This window comes from Alligator mississippiensis, chromosome 10, assembly GCF_030867095.1.
Source record: "Alligator mississippiensis isolate rAllMis1 chromosome 10, rAllMis1, whole genome shotgun sequence".
Taxonomy (NCBI): domain Eukaryota; kingdom Metazoa; phylum Chordata; order Crocodylia; family Alligatoridae; genus Alligator; species Alligator mississippiensis.
Genome location: NC_081833.1, coordinates 19,026,421 through 19,046,909, shown reverse-complemented (window position 1 = coordinate 19,046,909; position 20,489 = coordinate 19,026,421). Strand labels below are relative to the sequence as shown.

The 20,489-nt window shown below is 44.6% G+C and overlaps 2 protein-coding genes across 4 annotated transcripts in view; both read left to right on the top strand.

Moving 5' to 3' along the window:
- Positions 1–12,099, top strand: part of SMPD4 (sphingomyelin phosphodiesterase 4) — a 29,279-nt gene extending 17,180 nt beyond the window's left edge. For both annotated transcript variants that reach the window (XM_019493668.2, XM_014593684.3), the window contains 9 exons: positions 1,129–1,274; positions 2,000–2,090; positions 2,908–3,014; positions 3,980–4,143; positions 5,529–5,734; positions 6,082–6,315; positions 7,103–7,234; positions 7,613–7,741; positions 10,446–12,099. In XM_019493668.2, coding sequence (XP_019349213.1) covers positions 1,129–1,274; positions 2,000–2,090; positions 2,908–3,014; positions 3,980–4,143; positions 5,529–5,734; positions 6,082–6,315; positions 7,103–7,234; positions 7,613–7,741; positions 10,446–10,772 — 1,536 coding nt within the window. In that variant the 3' untranslated portion in view covers positions 10,773–12,099. The remainder of the gene's footprint in view (positions 1–1,128; positions 1,275–1,999; positions 2,091–2,907; positions 3,015–3,979; positions 4,144–5,528; positions 5,735–6,081; positions 6,316–7,102; positions 7,235–7,612; positions 7,742–10,445) is intronic.
- Positions 12,100–12,694: 595 nt separating this feature from the next.
- Positions 12,695–19,166, top strand: LOC102576633 (coiled-coil domain-containing protein 74B). 2 transcript variants are annotated; one of them, XM_006272060.4, is made up of 8 exons: positions 12,695–12,891; positions 13,553–13,594; positions 14,247–14,306; positions 14,665–14,815; positions 15,413–15,623; positions 15,750–15,832; positions 17,233–17,289; positions 18,850–19,166. In XM_006272060.4, the coding sequence occupies exons 1-8, from the start codon at positions 12,792–12,794 to the stop codon at positions 18,986–18,988; spliced, it is 843 nt and encodes a 280-aa protein (XP_006272122.1). In that variant the 5' UTR covers positions 12,695–12,791; the 3' UTR covers positions 18,989–19,166. The 2 variants fall into 2 exon arrangements, with proteins under 2 accessions (XP_006272122.1, XP_006272121.1); XM_006272059.4 differs by having other exon boundaries at positions 12,696–12,891; positions 14,653–14,815.
- The last annotated feature ends 1,323 nt before the right edge of the window (positions 19,167–20,489 follow it).

The following is a 20,489-nucleotide window of genomic DNA, read 5'->3' as shown; positions in this document are numbered from 1 at the left end:
ATCTTTAACCTATGTTGATGGTTAAAGTAATGGACTCGTTCAGGCTCTGAGCAACAGAAGCAAATACCCTTCTTACTGTAACTTTTCTAGGATTCTTCTTTCTTAGAAGGCAGAAGAGCATCAGCATAGGAAGAAGGGCTCGATTAAGAGCTAGCTGAGAGCATAACAAAGGTTCTGTTGTGCTATCTGCAGCAGCCAACTTAAAGCAATAATTAAAGGATGGATATTCTTTTTTTCAGGGAGGGGTAAGTTAAAATAAAACTTCCTGGTGATGTTCTGTTAGTACTCTTTAGAGGTGAGTAGAACTGGAAATAATTTGCAGGAGAAACCCATACACCCTTTCTCCACGCAAGCATGGTGACAAAATGGCCGCATCTGCACAAGTGTGGACGTTTGGTTCCCCGGGGGCGAGTAGCAGCGAAATGCCTTGCACCGCCACTACTTGCCCCCAGGGAATGCCTGTGCCATGCACGCTTTGGCACATGGCAAGTTACCCTGGGTGGGGTAGGGGAGGTTGGGGCCAGCACTGGGCTGGTCCCAGCAGCCTTATCTGGGCTCTTGGGGGCCTCCTGGGGCTGCAGCATTGGTGATTCTGCCACATGGAGCCTGGCTGGCAGCCACAGCACAGCTCTAGATGGCCCAGCTCCGCTTCTGAGCGGCACGTGCTACCCATGCATGTGCTGCTTGGCTTTTTTTTTTCCATGGGGTTTTTTTTTTTACTCCTAGATAAGATATCCAAGGGTCAAAAAAAAAAAAAAAAAAAAAAAGGTGAGCAGCACACAGATGGGCAGTGCTCCCTTGTAACACAAAGAACATCTGAATGTGCGGTATGTGGCACTGCAGACAAGTATGCGGCGCCACATACCACATGGCTGCACTTGTCTGGATGTGGCCAATAAGCCTTGCTGTTGGTGAATTGAGGGAGACAGAGGTGTGATGCACAAGCAACAGAGGTTGCTTGTTTTCTTGGGAAGCAAGTTGGTTCAGATCAGTTGGCACCAAACTAAACTGAAGAGTTTACAAGGGCAGGCTGTTCTGTTCACATTTCTGAAAAATCTCACTGTGCTGAGCTCCTTCCTGGAGGGTTAACAAAACTCCTTATCATTTTACCTGTTGCTTTGCCTTCAGGAATCATTTAAACCCACTGAGGAGCATGTGTTAGTGGTAAGACTGCTTGTGAAGCACCTGCACGCTTTCACCAACAGCCTGAAACCAGAACCAATCTCCCCCTCGGCCCACTCCCATACAGCCAGCCCACTGGAAGAATTCAAAAGGTAGGTGTGTAGTCAGACTGCCTCTTGGGCATATAGAAAACAGCAATAACTATCTCTGGGACAGTTTTTGCTTCTGTTGAGAGCATGAAAGCAGGTTTTCTGACAGCAAAGATAAAAATTGCATTATAAGAAAGATCTGAGGGTTCCCTGATGTTCCTCTTGCCCTTTGGGCTGAGGTCAGGATTGGAAATATGAAAGGAAGTTGCTCCCAGCCAAAACATATCTTCCATTGAAAGCATTTCACTGCTATCTTTGGGTTAAAAGTGAGGAGGAATCCAGTTGTTTTGTTTCAAGGATTTTCATCTTATCCCTCAAAGGCTGGGGGCTGATTATCCTTCTGATGCACATAGTTGGACATCAGCTACTCAGCATCTGCTCTGAGAAAAGATAAAGCCAGGTTGGAAAAGTAGGTGGGCAAACTGATGCAAAAATAATTTCTCTAAGATATTCTGCAAGGGGCATGTGCAGATCAAAACAAGGTGGAAGGAAACATTGCAGTGTTGTATAATCAGATCGCCTGTAGTTGGCCCCACAGAAGCACCTGCCATGAAATTACAAATTTTGCATATCACTGTTGCAGACTCTTTTCAAACTTGCTCTCAGATCATCAGCACCTTCAGCTGAGAGCAAACTGATCGAACTTGCTTCTCTTGCAGTTTCTCAAAAATTGATTTTTTTTTTTTTTTAATTATCCACCATGTATTTGTTCTGATTTCTCATTGCAGGGTGGTGATTCCTCGGTTTGTCCAGCAGAAGCTCTATATCTTCCTGCAACACTGCTTTGGCCACTGGCCTCTAGATGCCTCTTTCAGAGCGGTAGGTACTAGTCTGTCTCTTTCTGCTGAGGCTAGACAAAATTAGAACTGCTAGTAATTCATTATGGTATCTGGCCCCATGTTTAGACTAGTGTTTCTGAAGCACTGTTTCCTATTCATGATCCTTTTTTCTGGAAAAGGGGAATCTCATATTACACATATTAAGATAAGAGTTGGAGATGTCGAATAGGTTTAGTACTAGAAGTGGGATTCTGAAGTGTTGGTGAAATTATTGTGGTGGTTTGTTCTCTATCCCTTATTGAAAACGGCCACTGATTGAAGAACGGCTGCTGTTACTCCAGGGAACCTTATTGGTCATATAGCTATTTATCCTATTTAATAGTACGTTTGAGCCAGGTTGGCAAAAGGATCACGGGGTTAATTTCTTCTAGCAAGCTGTTGTAAATAAAGGTTCCCTCCCATGCTTGTGGGATGAGGTGATCAGAACCTAATCACAGTTGTGGGATCTGTAAGAACCTGGATTTGCTGGCTGTCGGTCAGCTCTGCTGCCACATCTGCAGTGTAACAAAACATAATGAAACAGAGGGAAGAAATTTGCATTCTACTGAAGTTAATGAGGCCAAGTTTTTATTCTCTTGTCTAGTAGTTTCTTGTTTGAGGAATTTCTATACTGGAAAGTGAGGAGTGGAGGAGGGTTAACACATCAACACACAACTGTTCCACAGTTGCTCTTTTTAAAAATTTTTAATGGCATAAAGGAAGTATGCTCCGTTGTCCACAAGACTTTAGAAAATAAACATGCAAGATCCTCCTCTTCTAATGTAATTGACTCCCATCTATCTGTATGTTTGCTTCAGGTTCTAGAGATGTGGTTAAGTTATCTGCAGCCTTGGAGATATGCTCCTGAGAAACCACTTCAGAGTGCAGACCCCCAGCCCCAGCCTCGTAGTGTTGCAGAGAAATGGTAAGAAAATATTCCTGTGTAACTGGTGCAGATCACACTAACTCTGACATCAGCCAATGGCTTTTGCTCACTGATAACTTAAGATTTTATATAAGAAAATCCTGAAGCTAGAGTTTTAAACTCTGACTCCCATTATCACCTAGTTTATCACTAAGCTGTCAAGTTCCTCCTCCTTTTTTTACAGATTGGGAAGAGATTTTGTAATATTTTTCTATTGCTGCATGGTTCATGACATGGAAGAGGCTGAGAAATAGAGCCCTAGTTTTAATCCATTGCATTCATTATGACTTATGGAGAAAAGCAGCCTTACTACTTACAGCAGGTGTTAAACTGGCCTACCTGCTGAGAAGTACAGGGAAGATGCATCTGGTTTTCCTGACATGGGTAAAATTGTATTATTTCCATTTACGGTTATTTTGCTTGGTGCTGGCTCTGTTCATTGTTTCCTCCATCCACCTTCCTCAGACTACCTCCAGATGACCAAATTGAACTGTGCTAAGCCTAAAGCCTTTGTCCTTGACATACTAATAGTTTTTACAGTGCTTTCTCTTTTCCTAAGACCTTTGATGGCTCTGACCATCCAGCAGTGACTATGGGCTTAATGAAGAGCCAGCATCAGTTTCGTGTGAATCATTGTGCAGGGGGAAGTGAAGCTGGTTCTTTTGATAGAAACTCTTCTTCCTGAACCACACATTAAGTTTGAGCTTGCCTCTTGAAGTCCTGTCATTGCACTGCCAGGCCACCTACCCATTTTAATATCTTCTGATGCAAACTAAGAGAATTGTTACTGGTGACAGAAACTTCTTGTGTTAGGAGAGAGATTCTTGTGCATGTGTGTGACATGAAAAGAATAAGAATGTCAGTCAATAGTCTAAAATGGTCTTAAGGGTGATTTCCTTAACAGGAGGATGTTTATATAATAACTTGAACAGTACCATTCACAAATCAGTGCATTATTTTGACAGGGCTCCTTTTGTTCAAGAAAATCTACTGATGTACACAAAGCTGTTTGTGGGCTTTCTGAACAGGGCTCTCCGCACAGACTTGGTCAGCCCTAAAAATGCCCTGATGGTGTTCAGAGTAGCCAAGGTCCTCGCCCAGCCGAACCTATCTGAAATGATCCAGAAAGGTAATTGGATAACATGATGTCTACTTGCAATGTCCTGCCTTGGTTTTTTTCTCACCAATGTCCACTTCTAGCCTCCAGAGCAGGGGTGGGCAATTATTTTGGGTGGAAGGCTGCTTACTAAGTTTGGGCAAGCTGTTGAGGGCCACATGGATTGCCCCGCCCATTTTGTGACTGGAAGTCGTGCCCCCTAACCCCTGACCTTTGCTACCAGAAGTCCCTCCCCTTGTCCCCTGGAAGTACTTCTTTCAGCGAGGGGCTTTGCCATCTCAAAACTAGAAAAATACCAAATTTTATATTCCAAAAGAAAACGTCTACAACATTCATTAATTTGATTTCAAAAATATTTTTGTCCTGCTTTACATGTGTTTGTGTAGTGTACACAGAGGTGATTGCACAATAGCTTAAAATGAAGTCTTACTTTTGTAAGTTGTGGGGGGTGTATAGGTTTGTGGGGAGCTGTGGGTATGTGGGGTGGGATGTGGGAGTGTGTCTGTGGGGGTAGATGGGTGTGGGGTGAGGGAGTGTGTGTGGATATGTGGGATGTGGGTAGGTATGAGGTTTGTGGGGGAAGGATGGCTGGGTTGTGTGAGGAGCTGTAGGGGGTTGTAAGTATGGCAGTGTGAGGGGGTGTATGGGTGCATGTGTATGGTGGGATGTGTGTGTTTGTGTGTGGGACACACCCTATGAACACACACACACATACACACACACCCTGCCCCAGGCCTCACTCACTCTCTCACACATACATTCCCCTCCCACTCCTGGCCCCGGAGTACCAGTGGAGCCTATGCTCCCCAATCCAGCAATCCAGCATGGGGAGACAGGGTGCAGAAGCTGTGCTAAGGCAGGGAAATGGCCCACACTGAAGTGTGGGGCTGGACCACTTCGTCCCCCTGGCTCCCTCTGGGTCCTACTGCCCCTGGTTCCTGTCATCTTTGACTGGCAGCCAGGAGCAAATACATATTAATTTACTAAATTTTTTTAGGAGCCCCGTGGGCCGGATAGAATGGCCTGGCGGGCCGGATGCGGCCCGCAAACCATATTTTGCCTGCCCCTGCTCCAGAGGCATGAAGATATGAATCCTGAGGCAAGCATTGACTCCTACGAAATGGTTCTAAGCCCTGATATCTTTATTGCTATTTGTAGAACTGGTTCAGACATGTAAACAAGCATTTTTTTTTTTGTCATTTTTCTAAATCTGGTTTCTGTCTCTGATTCTTCTTTGTTTCCACAAAAAATAGTATTTCAATAGTAAGACTATATTGCTGGGTATAGCAAAAAATTATGCTCCTAGTTCTCATGATCACTTGAGATTATGCAGCTAGAACCTCAGACCAGAAGGAAAGTGTAACAATCTGCACCCTTTGTCTGATCACAAATTCTAGGAGAGCAGTTATTCCTGGAGCCGGACCTTGTTATCCCTCACCGACAGCATCGAATTTTCATGACTCCCACCCTTGGTGGGACCTTCTTCTCATCATGGCCTCCAGCCATCACAGATGCCTCATTTAAGGTGAAGTCTCACATTTACAGCCTAGAAGGACAGGACTTTCAGTACAAACAGATGTTTGGCACAGAAATCAGAAATTTGGTAAGCAAAAACTCTGTGCACCTTTATTCTTAAGTGCACGTTTCTATATTGAACATCTGCACTGTCAGGAATAAGACATGGGAGAATTTTATTAGCACTTCCAAAATGATGAAGCTGAAACTTTGGAGGAAGCTGAGGAGTATTTGCATTTTTTTTTAAATGTCCCTTCACTCAGCAGTCCTGAGACACAGCACATGATTGCTACTTGCATGTCAGCTAAGGGAACGAACATGCTGGTTCTACTCTGACTGCCAGGTCACCAGGCAGATTTATATTTTCTTAGCAGCATTTACTTACTGCCTTTAACCTGTTGTTTTCTCTGCTCTACCTTGCGTCTTATTTTTCAGGTGTTACGATTGGCACAGTTAATATGCCAAGCCCAGCAGACAGCAAAATCTATATCTGACCACTCTGCTGAGACCCTGGCTAGCAAGTCCTTCCTATCTTGGTTTAGGTTTGGCCCTTCTGAGATGAATGGTTCTTATACAGGCAATGACCTAGATGAAATTGGGCAAGAAAACATCAAGAAAACAGATGAATATTTGGAAAAGGCACTGGAGTATTTATGCCAGATCTTCAGGGTATGTCACTGTTTTCCAAGGGCTGTTCTTAGGAATGAGTATCATCAGGAGTCAGGCTCTTGAAATCTATTTCCCTCTCTCATGTACTTATGGTGCCACCATTGCCCAATCACTTCAACACAGCATATCAAAAGTGGCCACTTAATTTGGGTAGTTCAATTGGACATTTAACCTTTCGTAGGTATTGGCCTCCTGTAAACTGCCTCAAGTACAGTTGGAGTTAAGGAAGGACTGCATATCTAAATATCAAGCCTAACCCAGCTAAATGTGGGAAAACAGAATAAGTATGCATTTAGGAAATACACACATATAGTCCATATGCCTATGTTTCCTGTTTACCAGGAGGCATTGTACATTTTAATGTTGTTAAAGAATTTTAAATATTTTTCTAAATGAAAGGGTGCTGCACACCAATAAGACTGGAAGATTGGTGCCTGTCTCATTCAGCTGAAAAGATAGAGAGGCTTCCTTTTGTAAAAGTTTACTTGAACAGGGCTGGTGAGAAAACAGAACTGTGCAATAGTCACGGGAAGACTAGGACGTGTTGGGACCTAGCAGTATTCCTGTTTACCAAGGATTGCCATCTAATGAACACAGAATAAAATGTACTTAAATCTCAGCTTATAACCAAGACTGGTAAAAGGATCATTTTCTATACTTGCTTTGCTGGCAGTCATTAGATATTTAGCTAGTGGTGACTTTCACTGCATAGGTGCCAATGAATAAATAGAATAGAAAAAGGGAAAAGCACAAAAATGACCAAGAAACTGGTCTTGTTTTTGACTAGTTGAGTGAAGCCCAGCTGACCCAAATGATGATGAACTGTGGGACAGCTCAAGATGAGAACGGAAAGAAGCAGCTTCCAGACAGCATTGAGAGCGAGGATGGGTTAATTCTTACACCTCTTGGCAGGTATCAGGTAAGAGGGAAAGTTGTTTTTTTTTCCAGCCAATAAACTAGAACAAGGTCATCAAATATTCAACCTGTGGGAAACCTGGAGGGGCCGGGAATTTGGAGATCGAGCTTGCAACAGAATTCCAGGTTATGGAATCCACCTAGGAATGTGTTTCAGTGGTGGTAGAGGAAGCAGCAGGTGCATTAAGCCCCATGGCTCCCTGAGCTGATGGAGCAGCCAGCTTGTCTTCCTGCTGGAGGTGGATGTAGATCTGGCCTGCAAAGAACTCCACAGTCTGGATCTAGTGTGAGGAGACCAAACAAATTTGATAGTCCTGAGCAATTTAAAGCTCAAGTCTGAAATGCCTTTTACATTTGAGACATTTTTTCAATCTGTTTCTAGATCATAAATGGATTGCGCAGGTTTGAGATAGTGTACCAAGGAGATACTGAACTGCAGCCCATCAGAAGTTATGAAAATGCCACACTGGTACGGCTGTTGTTCCAGTTGTCCTCGGCAATTAATCAAAGGGTGAGTGCAACATGAAGTCTCCTTTCCCTGTGTTTTCAGTTGTATAGAGATCTTCTTCATCTACTTGTGCATATGTATCGCTTATGGTACACACTTGTTCTGTACTCTCACTATTCATGTGAGTTCAGCATGAGCATGTACATGTTCCCTAGTGTTTTTAGGTAGGTTCTTTAGCCTGGATCAATTTTTATTTTCCTATTGCTCAACTAGTAATAAAATATATATTTCACAAGATTCACTCAGAATCAACTTAAATGTCATCTTTATGATAAATGAGGTAAAAAGAATATCCTGCAAAAGACTGTATTAGTATGTACAAGTATAGGGAAGAGACAGCCTCCACCTCACTCCTCTGGGGAGGAGGCTTTTTTCAGTCAGACTGGCTGACCTGCTTGACCGGGCTTTAAACTAAGCCTGCTGGGGGATGGGTGGATAACTGCCAATGCAAGCCCACCAGGCAACTACTGCATAACCAGCAGGTTAGGGCACCCAAGGGAATCCACAGCTACCCCAGCCCTGGAACGGTGTCCACCAGGGAGTGCAAGGAAACCTAGGGCTTCCAATGGGATACTTACATGTCTGTACACCCATTCCAGGAGCTTGGGGAACAAACAGGAGGAACTGGTCCTCCTGCTAAACAAGAAAGACTACCATCTCATAGGCATAACAGAGACCTGGTGGGCCTCCACCTATGACTGGGCCACAAGTATAGATAGCTATACCCTGTACAGGAGAGATCATGCAGATAAAAGGGTGGGGGTGTAGCTCTCTATGTCAAGGAAAGCTACATGTCCCTGCAAATTGAAATTGGCACCCAGGGAGGACGACTGGAGTCCCTCTGGGTTAAAATACGTAGGGAACGTGGCATGGGACATGGTAGGAGTCTCCTACAGACCTCCTAACCAGAAACAAGAGCTAGACCAGGAATTTACCAGGGAACTGGCTGAGGCTGCACGCTGTCAGTGCATGGATGTCATGGGAGACTAACTACCCGGACACCTCATGGGAAGAGCATACAGCCAAATCCGATCGGTCACAAAACTTCCTCACGTGTGTGGACGAGTTCTACCCGACTCAAGAAGTCTATGGGCCAACAAGAGGTAAAGCGTTGCTGGATCTAGTACTGGCCAAAGGAGATGATCTAGTCAGTGACCTAAGAATCGATGGAAAGCTGGGTGATGGTGACCACGAGCTGATCGCCTTTACTATCCACTGCAAAGCTGGCAAGTCAGTCAGCAATGCAGAAGTCCTCGACTTTAGGAAAGCTGGCTTTGACAAGCTCAGGAGGCTTGCTGTCGAAGCCCTAAGGGACCATGACTCAACAGGAAGAGGAGTCCAAAAGGAGTGGTTGCTCCTCAAGGGAGAGATCCCGACAGCGCAAGCATTGTCCATCCCCTCTCAGAGGAAGGGTAACAAAAGGGCACAGCAACCCCCTTGGCTCAGCAGGGAACTTGACCTCCTTGAGGACCCGCAGCATGCTTATAGGCTTGACAGTGCTACGCTCGCTAGCACCATGGCTGAAAGAGACTTGGGGGTCATGACTGACCACAAGATGAACATGAGCCACCAATGTGATGTCGTAGCTGGTAAAGCAAACAAAACTCTGGCTTGCATCCATAAATGCTTCTCAGGTGAATCTCAGGATGTCGTCCTCCCACTGTATTCGGCCTTGGTGAGGCCGCAGCTGGAGCACTGCATCCAATTCTGGGCTCCACCATTCAAGAAGGATGTCAAGAAGTTTGAGAGAGTCCAGAGGAGAGCCACGCACATGATCAGAGGGCAAGAGAATAGGCCTTATGATGAGAGGCTGAGAGCCATGGGACTCTTCAGCCTGGAAAAGCACAGGCTCGGGGGAACCTGATGGCTGCCTATAAGTACATAAGGGGTGTGCATCAAGATCTGGGGGAAGTCTGTTCACCAGAGCGCCCCAAGGGATAACAAGGACCAGTGGTCATAAACTCCTCCATTACCACTTTAGGCTGGACATAAGGAAAAACTTCTTTACTGTCCAAGCCCCCAAGGCCTGGAATAGGCTCCCTCCAGAAGTGGTGCAGGCACCTACTCTGGACTCATTCAAGAAATGATTGGATACTTATTTTGCTGGGATCCTTTGACCCTAGCTGACTTCCTGCCCCTGGGGCCGGTCTTGATGATCTTCAAAGTCCCCTCCAGCCTTAACGTCTATGAAATCTATGGAAGTATAACAAAGGGGTATTTTGTTTTCTAAAATAAAGAAGAGACTCCCAGCAAGTCCTCTTTTTCCCCCCTCCTCTTGTCTCCTGTGCATATAAATCCTACCTAATCTTCTTTTCACTTTATCCCACCAGGATTCTATAGCTTGCTGTTGTACCAGTTTCCCCTGGTTGTCTAGTACTTTGTAATACTGAGGGGAAAATGAGCAGAACCGATGAAAATTTGTGTTGAACAGTTCTACACGTTGAAATATGCAATGTTGTTTGTTTGGGATTTCCCCCCCCCAATCTTGGTTAGACATGGTTGTTGACCAGAGAAAAAGGGGGGGGGGGGATGTTTCTCCTCCTACCTTCACTGCTGTCTTAATGAATTTTAATAATCCTCTTTCCATCTTGTCTTACTACGAAGTAAACCAAAAGATAAAAATTGCCGTTATGAACTTAAAATCTTCATATTAATGTCGTGTACTTTTACTTCCACCATTACTAACTTTAAACTTTTCTTACCTTAGTTTGCTGAACAAATGGAGAATCTTTGCTCCAGGGAAGACTTCATTGGCAGTTTTTGTCGCTATCATCTTATCAGCCCATTCCTTGCAGAGAGAACCAGGCACAGCCCAATGCTGAAACATAGATCCAGACACATTCAGCGACCAAAGATCAGTCTGAGATTTCTAGCCAGCTACAGGACTCTTCTTTCCTTGTTCATGATCTTCTTCATTGCATCCCAGTTCTGTATTGGACCACTGGCCTGCACTTTCCTTATTCTTCTGGCTTACCTTCTTTATGCAGTAGTGATGACTTTCTTCACTGAAAGATGGAAACCTCACCGGCATTAACTTTCTCTGTCAGCACATTCTTGTACAGGAAACATTCTGAGATACCAAGTTGTGTTAAGTGTGTGAAAGGTTTCAGTTAAGGATGCTTTTTAAAGTATTTTTAATATAAAAATTAAGCAGGTTGCTAAACACAGATGGGATTGTGTGGTTGTAGAGGCCACAGTAATCCAGGTACATTCTATTTTTATAAACTCTTTTCTACAGTTTAGTTAAAATGCTGAGTTAAAGCTATAGTATGTGATTTTGGAAAGAAAAGGTAAACCTCCATTTCTGGAGCCAACCACAAATGGTGAAATGAGTGAGCCCAAACAAACAGTATGTAGCCTCACATGTGACTATACCCACACCATACTACAGCATTTTACTTACGCCATTTTAAAGAGAAATTAGATACTGAAGCTGCAGGGTTTATAATATATCATGGTGAGTAGAGGACTGTTTCAGTATGCCAGAGGCAACAGCAGTCATGGATCATGGGATCTGGACACAAAGCTGAATACCAAAATATCAACAGGATGTGAATGACAGTATAGCCCAGATTAACTTCAGCACAAGAAACTCAGAAGAAGCCCGAGGGTGAGGGGTTGGAATAGTTTGGCTCAAAGATGGGATAAGGGAGATGGAGAAGAGTATGTGCATGTGTATACATCCATGCACACACTTTTGCAACCCAAAATTAACTGCATTATAACTCAACACTTGAGGAAAAGCTGCCATATGCAGTCCTGTAGGCTAGCGTTTGCTTGTTAACTCTCCTTTTTTCTCTCTGAAAATTTGTCTTCACTGCTTACTGACTTCAAACTATGAGTCCTCTGCTGAGGTGAAAAATTCAGCTCATCTCAGCTAAGGCTCCACTGCTGTGGGTATCCTGTGGTGCTAGCAATCAGCCCTCCCACAATACTGCACCAGTGCCCCTTCGACACAGCCTCTAGCATGGAGCTACCCCAGGAAGTGCTAAGTACCATGGAAGTGACACTTTACCGTTACCTACAAACTGTTAAAGACAACTCTAAAGAGACATGGTTGTTGACCAGAAAGAAGTTTTTCTCCTCCTGTCTTCACTATGTTAACAAGTACTAAGTTTTGAAAGACTTGAAGCAAACTGGAAAAAAGAGCACTTCTGATTAAGAGAGCAAGTGGTAGAGATCAGTCGGCTTAACCTCGTCTGTGAAACTGCCGTGGGCGCTGCTGCGCTCCTCAGGGCTAGAGGGGGAGTGAGGGGCAGCGGATACCCACTTGCATGATGTGGAATAAGTGTTCGGTTCACTGTCTCCTACATGCATTTAATGGATGCTTATAAATGTCGGTGCGGAAAACACCTAACCTGGCTCTGACTTGGGCTTTTTTTTTTTTTATAATAGGGGGGCAGCGGTGCGTGTTCAGCGTGTCCCTGCTCGTTCCCAGCTGTTTCTCCAGCCCCCGACCCCACGGGCGGCCCCGTTCAGCCCGGGGGGGGGCAGGCTTCTTGCCCTGCGGCAATAAACCCCCCTCGCTGCTTGGGTTTTTGTTTTTCAAAGCACAAAGATTCTAGTGCGTTTTGGCTCCCTGCGGAGCAGCGTCCCCCGGGCCGAGTCCGCCGCGGGTCTCCGCGATGCAGCGAAGGGGCCGCTTCTCCGGGCAGCGGAGCTCGGGAGAGCGAAAGGCGGCAAACGCGTGGGCACCGCCGGGACGCCGCGCGGGGTCAGGTCGGACGCAGCGGCCCGCCCCGGCCCGAGGCCCCCACCTGCAGCGCGGGCCCCGCCCGAGGGGAGCCGCTCGCGGCCTGAACCACCCCGCGCCGGGGGGGAGCCCCCTGCCCTGGGGTGTACCATTCTCGTGGTGACATTGTGCTCCGCGTTCGGGCGATACCAATGTCGCGGGTCAGCGCTCCCGTCTCCATGGCAACGCGGTGGGCGGTGGCAGGGCCGGGGCGCCGGGCTGGTGCGGGGCGGAGGTCGCCCCGTCGCTGCCCCCGCTCCCCGGACAGGGGCGGCGCCCGCGGCAGTGCGAGGCGGGCGGGCTGGCCCCGGCCGAGCCGCCATGGAGCAGGAGCGCAGCGTGAAGTTCCTGCAGGAGCAGCACGCCGAGATGCTGGCGCAGCTGCACCAGGAGATCGACTCCCTCAAGCGGGAGAACAAAGGTGGGGCGGGGCCGGGCCGGGCCGGGCCGGGCGGGGCTGGGCGCTCACACGCCCGGGGGGCTCCGGCCCGACGGCCGCGACCTCGGCCTCGCGCGGACGCCGCCGTCCCGGCGCCTCGGGCCCGCAGCAGCTCCGCTCGGGGCTCAAGACTGAGGCTCTGGGCAGACGCTTGTTCCCCGTGCCGGCTCGCTGCTCCGGGACAGGCGGGGGGCGGCCCTGCCGGGGGCGAGGACATAGCCCAGGCGGCAGGAGCCGATGAACAGCTCAAGCGTCCGGCTCAGGACCCGGGACCGCCCTTGAAGGCAGCGCTTGCTAGACCAAGTCACCCGCTTCTTTCGCCCAGTAATAAACTTAGTGAAGCTTCATTTTCGAGCCTGTCAAACTGGCTTGTGCTTAGATGGAGTAGAGTCTCTGCTCTCCAGGTCATCCTCCCTCTGCCTCCACTTTCCCTTTCCACATCAGCTGTGTAAGGCAGGAGCTTCACTTTACAGCGACTCCCACTGAGCCCCTTACATTCACCTCTGTTTTAACATCTTCAGTCTACAGCAAGTGTTTAAAATTGATTGGGGGGGGAGATGCTTTGGGGACAAGTTACCTTTACAACAGAAAAAAATTCAATGGGAGAGGTCACTTAGGTAAAATTGTTTTCATTTGATTACAGATCTTCATTATAAACTCATAATGAATCAGACACTGCAGAAAGGTAGGCTGCACTTCTGTGTTTCTCATAGGGCTGGCTAGTATTTCCTTTTCCACTGAAGTTCCTTTCTTCCCCCAATTCATCTCATGAATAATTGACATTGTGTTATGGTATTTTGCCCAGTGCTCAGCCCCGACTCAGAGCTCCAAGAAAAGCTCCACTGCCATTACTAGATTTTAGTTAAGATGATTGGCACGTCACTATCTACCTTTATATGAGGAAAAATGGACATGAATTTGTAGCAGGAAAAAGCTGAATGTGGTTGAAATGTCATTCTGATGTTAATAGTCATATGGGTGAACATGACTGATATATTTCAGTAATGATTTAGGAGAACAGTGAAGCACGGGTGCGTGTCTATGCTACAGTAATCTCAGCAACCAGGTCTACACTGGAGACTTTAGTAGAGCAAAGGCAGCTGGGGAATTTGCTTGGGTTTTCTGCAATATTTCTGTATTGTCCAAAGCACTAATATTCATGGGCTATACCCGCACCTATGAAAGGAGCCTTCTGCGTTGCCCACTCCGTGCTGGTAGAATCTTAAGTTGGCAAACTTCAGTTTACCTGAATGTTGCACTGTAAACACAGACTCGGGTGCATTGTCAGCTCTGAAGTTACAATGCCCAGTTCATCATATGTCATTCCTTTTTCACAGATGATGTTTTAACCCCTACCTTGTCTTCTGACAAACCCTATTCAGGGTGCAGTTCAGCAGGTAAGAACTTAAAACAATTAACTAAATTGCCAAAATTGTTTATAAATTGGCAGAACAAGACTATGTTTGGGCTACTACAAATTTCATGATGCTTATTTGGTTAGTTCTGGTAGTATCAAGACATTGTTGTAACCCTTTAACCTTAGCTAGGATTCAGTCGATGCTGCCCCTTGCTCTTACTTAGCCAATTCCCATAAGCAATGTAATACCATCACCTGCTGTGTATTTTCACTGAATCCGAGGTGCCTCAGGCCTGTGGCTGCAGACTGTTCCATCTCTGGCCTGTTACATGCATGCAGTTACAAAACCTCCTACCCCTGAAAAGTCAGTTTTACTCTCTAAACAGCTGCTACTGTAGCTTCTAGATATTCACTGAAAAACAGGCAGCAAGTGGAGCAGCCCAAGCAGCAGGAACCAAGTACTGAAGAACAAGTGTTGAAGGTGGTACAGACAGAACCAGACCTTCCTGATCCAAAGGTGGAGAAGACAATAGAACAGGTTCCTTCTAGGTAAGAGCAAGGCATCAGCATGCAGCAGTTCATTTGGAAAATAGTCAAGTGGTACAAACATTTCTGTATTTTAGATGTCCGTTCTTCTGAGCATCTCTCAGTGCTCATACACCACACACTTAGAAAGGTAGAGTCCAGGTCAGACTCTAGCAAATTATATTGGATTGCTCCTCTAATATCTGATTTAGGCTTTCTTGACATTTCTAAGATGCATGTAGTGCAAATGCACCCACACAGATGCTAGTGTCCTATTCTAACAGTGATATTGGAGGAACTCTTTATGTGTATAATCTTCCATTTTGGTGTAATATTACGAATTACAAGGGACACAGACCCAGGCAGAAAAGTGCCAATCCCAAATTCTCTTATGAACTATCCTTTTCAGAGACTAGAGAGAAAACCTGTTTAATTACAAATGAAGGTCTAGTCTAAGAGAGTTTAAGACAATGGCACCTGCCATATTACATTTTCTCATAGGTGAAATGGTTGTAATACTTATCCAGACCTCAGAGCTATCAAAAGGCTAAAATTCAAAACACTTAGTTAGACTGAGCATCACAAGGGAAATGTATTTATTTTAACTGCAATCACTTCTAGAGAAATCAGAGAAGTTGCTGAGAAAGCGACATCCCCAATTCCATCGCTGGCAAGTCAGATTAGATCTGGGCACTCACAAGTGCCAGCATCCTCCTCAAATCCCTACCTGGTGAATGTCCTCCCTTCATACATTCGGAAGCCACCTACGCTGGAAGAGTGCGAGATTGTCATTCGCCAGCTATGGAGTATAAACCACATGCAGGCCCAAGAGGTGAGGCTATCCCAGCTCTCAGTCCGTACTTTCACTGGCTTTGGAAAGCTGTGATCAATATAATGAAATAAAAGAGATGGTCAGGGGAAAAAAGTAGAATGATAATTTTTCTTACCTGCCCTTCAGCTAATGTATCTGAAATCGTACCTGCAAGATATCCTTAGGAACAAAAGGATTCCCGAAGACTATCTGCTAGCAAGTCAGATTGGGTAAGTTATATTGAGTTATTTCAAGGCCTTCGTGTATCAGACATTCTAGAAACGTTTGCTACTCTACCACTGTTTCTATTTCACAGGTGCTAAGTTTTTTTTCTGAATGGATTTGGTGGATATTAAATAAGCTATAGGTGCAGACTGTCTAGACAAAGGTCACTAGCGAGTCCCGACTTTAAAGGGTTCCCTATTCTAAATCAGCAACTGCAAATTAACCGAAGCATGCCCATCTCAGATTTTGCCCAAATATGATTCCACTGCTGCCATTGTGTGCATAAAGGATGTTGATATCATGTCATAATAAAATCTGCAACCAAAAAGCCAAATCTTATGCCTGAACCACTTTTGCTGTTTTGTAACAAGGTTGCTGCTTGCTTATGAACAGCACTAAACAAATGCCAAATAATTGTCTGCTATTGCTACTAGCATTCAATTTACTCCACAGCTAAAATAGGGTTACCAGTCTGTCCTTCTCAAAGCACATATTTACACAAAGGTGCCTCAGTCTAGGAAGAGAAGCATAGCCTAAAGAGAAGCCAGTCAATCTAACTGGAAGTCTGACTTTTGTGTTGGGGGACACCAACAGTCTCAAGAGGGTCAGATTCAGCTTGCATTGTAGTAAATGATGTATAAATACACTGAGTTCATTTGGGCAGCATCTATTACTATCTAAATGGAGATGACACAACAGATGAAACAGAGCAAGAGGGAAGAGGCCAAGGGTAGTCACCCTCACTAAGTAATACACACATGACAACACTCATCACAAATCTCTGCACTTTTGTTATTGCATCTCTCCAGTCAAAAGTGGGAAGATTCTGCAAGGCTGGTAAGGATTACGTTAACTGTAGGTTCATAGAGTTTAAGATGAGAAGCTGCCATTAGTTCTAAGCTCACTAACATAGGCTAGTAAATACTATCCAGGTAGTATCCAGGTACTGTACCAAACCCAGTAATTTAGTGATTACTAAAACATACATATTTTTAAATGGCACCTACTTTTGGTTTAAGGACCTCAAGACATGAAAAATGCACCACTTCCCTTGGTAATCTGTTCCAGTGAGTAATCATCCTCACTGTGAAAAACTGCATCCAACACGAAATTTAAGATTTCAGTTTCCAGCCCCAGAGCAGCTCCCCACCCAGCTGCGAGGCTGATCTCCATGGAAACCCTGGCCCCAGCCAAAGCCATGCAGGCAGGGGCTGCTGGGAAATGGGGTCTGCCAGATTTTGCCCACCTCTGTCTTATAGGCACATACACTACCATAGCCTGCTTCTGAAACTAGTTCTTCAGCCGCTTTTCAAATTTAGGTAACATGATTAACACAATTACAGTTCTCCTCTGGCAGAGTGAACCAGCCAAATATAATCATATCTACAAATATGTTTCAATTTAGGAATCAAGAAATTACACATTTACCTAAAGTGTCACTCAAGAATACAGCTAAGAAATGGTAAGTACTCCTAATTTCTTTAGCAGAACTTTTTATAAAGTGTCTGACCTCATACCTACATAAGGTTGCCATTTAAATTAATCTTTACTTGGCTTATGACGAGATTGCGTGCTTAAATGTTGTGTTATGATTGAAGACAAGTCTAAAATTGGTTCTCCCCCTTTTATCTCAGTTCCATTATCCAAGAGACTGCCCTCTTCCAGAGGGTCACAACTGATCAGAGGTCAACCCATCTACTCCATTCATGGGCCTTATAGATTTAAGGAGAGCTCACTGCTTTACTTTTAGTACCATAATCATCACCTTAGAAGAGTACATGCACAATGATTTCATAGCTGATAGTCTGAACGTTGCTTCTGCATATTCACAGTACCACCTGTGAGAGGGACATCACTGACTCCAAACATTTAGTGCTTTGGACATGGCTAATGCAGTCCTGTGGGATACTACTTTTCTCAAAGGATCAAACAGTTTAACAGCATATCACACAGTAAAAAAACAGGCAGTTAAAACCTCTCAGAGACATGTAGCTCTACTATGAAAAATATGCAGCCACTTTGAATTACTTATACCGTACTTTTGTATACAGAGTCAGAGCTGATGATAAGATGTGCTGTATTGGCCCTGCAGTACTGAGGGAAGAGAAATCTTTCTGGTTCCCATTCCCTTTCAAAGCCAGGTTCTACTCATAATGGTATTATATCTGTATTATACATGCCCTTTTATGAAGGGGTAAAGCCAGCCCAGGAACACATTCTGAGCTTGTGTTTTCTCCAGCGCTGAAAGCCAAGATACTTGTAAGGAAAGAACGATGAACTAATCTTCTACATGAGATCAAAGCAGATATAGAGCATCTGCTTTCTACCCTAAATGCACCCTTTCCCACAGTACAACATACTCAAGTACCTCTTTGTAGTGCAAGGGAACAGGTAACCATGTGCTATTTAAGGAGTGAAGGGAGAGGAAGCTTTTCAACAAACTATACAATAAGATCTCCCTTCATGGGAGCATTTTTAAAGTATGGGGGAAAGGGAGAAAGTGGGTTTTTTAAGCTAGCATTCAAGATACTGATGAGCAACTAGTTAATCTCCTCCCAATATCTTAAAAAAGGATTAACCCCTAGCATAAGAAATCCAGATTCAGGCACTCAATATGACAGGAGAACTAAATCCTGAACTTGGACTTTGGCAAACGAAGATCAATTCACATGAAGAGTTAAGGTGCATCTGTTTGCAGTTCACTACTGCTCGTCTCAGCTGTTATGCCTCCAAAAATATTTACTAGCAGAGGAACCTTCCTCCCCAACACTGTTATTAACTTACAAGGAAAAAATATTTGCTAAACAAACCTAAGATAACTTCTAAGGTAAGAATCCACCTTTCAGTTGCTGGAGCAGAACACTGCCTAGCGCAGTGCATTATATAGAATCACTGAGGTCACCAATAAAGGAGACTCAAACACACTAACTTGAATCATTACCTGTTATTGATAAAGAGAAGAGGGCTCAAAGTAATCCCGTTGTAATTAGTTTGTTACATTCCTCTATCCATCTGTTTCCAGTTTGATTGTAGCTCCACTCCCTCCTGCTGAAAGGGCAGTTTTGCCAGCACTGAAGCAAACGCTGGGAAACCGTTTTGCTGAGAGACAAAAGAAAACTCAAGCTATTCAAAAGAACCGTCTTCGTCGGACCCTGCTTTAGCCTAGTGCTGCAGCTGTATTCCAGATATCCTTCCTTAGGTGGATCCAACACCTTAAATGTTCCAGTACTCACTGCACCTGCTATGGCTGCCAGTTTTTGAGAGTTTACATTGTACTTTCAACATGGATTGTTCTGCTGCTATTCTCTCCATTTCAATTAAAAGTTGATTAAGAAGTAATTCTGATTGTCATCTGTTTAGGAAACAAGAAGATTGCTTCTATATTTGCAGTTCTGAAGTGTTCTTCCGGTAGTTTCTGCAGAAACTGCCCCACCATTATACCCTGGGAAGGAACTGTTTACTTTGAGAAATTAATTTTATTATTGAAAGCCTGCAAAAGATCACTGTTTGATAGGCACTCTAGTGGCATGAAATTCTTCCCACTGTTAAGGCCAATTTCCATTCCACAGACTTCAGGACTTAGCTTAAAATAAGCAGCTTTACCATAGCCAAAAAAGGGCCAGTTTAATCAATAACACTGGATCACAGCTAACTTGTGATCACTGCCCTGCACAGCTGTGAATGAACTGGGCAAATCAATACCATAAATTTATCAGAAATGCTGACTTAACGTAATAACCTCACCGATGAGCTGACAGCCCTCTCCCACAAAGAGACATGACTAAGCCTTCAGCTGTACACCTTATACTCGCCATCACTCCACTGCTTCAACCCTGTTGTGGGGGTCATATCTAGTCAATTCAGTATGAGGGGGAAAAATTCCCACCCCAGAAAAGTATGGTGACAGTTTTGAAAACTGGAATACAGTATGTGCTGCAGGTAAGCATGTTTTGCCATGTCAGCCAGCTGGTATGCCTGAACCTTGTCCTGAAGCAATCAACCTTAGGATCATCAATGCTATTGTGATACATTCCCCTTCAGAGTTTCTGAGGCAAGGATTTCTTTGGATACCTTTTATTTGACAAAATGCAAATTGGGGATAGTGTTAGGTAAGTTTTTGAATGCAAGACTTTGAAGAAGAATGTCTTGCATTCTTAAGCTGTCTAACTATATCTCAGCTATGCAGCTGGTTCAATAAAAAAGGGATCATCCAAAGAGATACTTGCATCCTGCATAATTCCTGGACCATCACTCTAGCATTACCTTCAAAATATCTAAAAGTGAATGTCTCCAAACACCTTGTTTTTGTCATATGACTAGACAGTGCATGAGGAAAACTTATATGCAAAGCAGCTTTCATGAGATGAACACAGGTGCATTAAAAATGGACTCAGGCTAGTAATTCAGTTTATGTAGACAGCTGTCTGACAGTATTGAGTTATTGGCCGTATGGGTTAGATGTAAATTGAGAGTGTTTTGCCTGTAGATAGCATTTCCCTTCTTCAGCTCTTAAACCTATCCTGCAGCGAATGATGAACTTGGCTGTTATCCTGCAGCAAGGAAGGGAGAGCCACCTCCTCTCCCCAGGGTTTAGAGGTATAGGAATATCAACTTAGTCTACGATAAGCAAAGTAATCCCAACCCCATCGATGCTACAGAGCT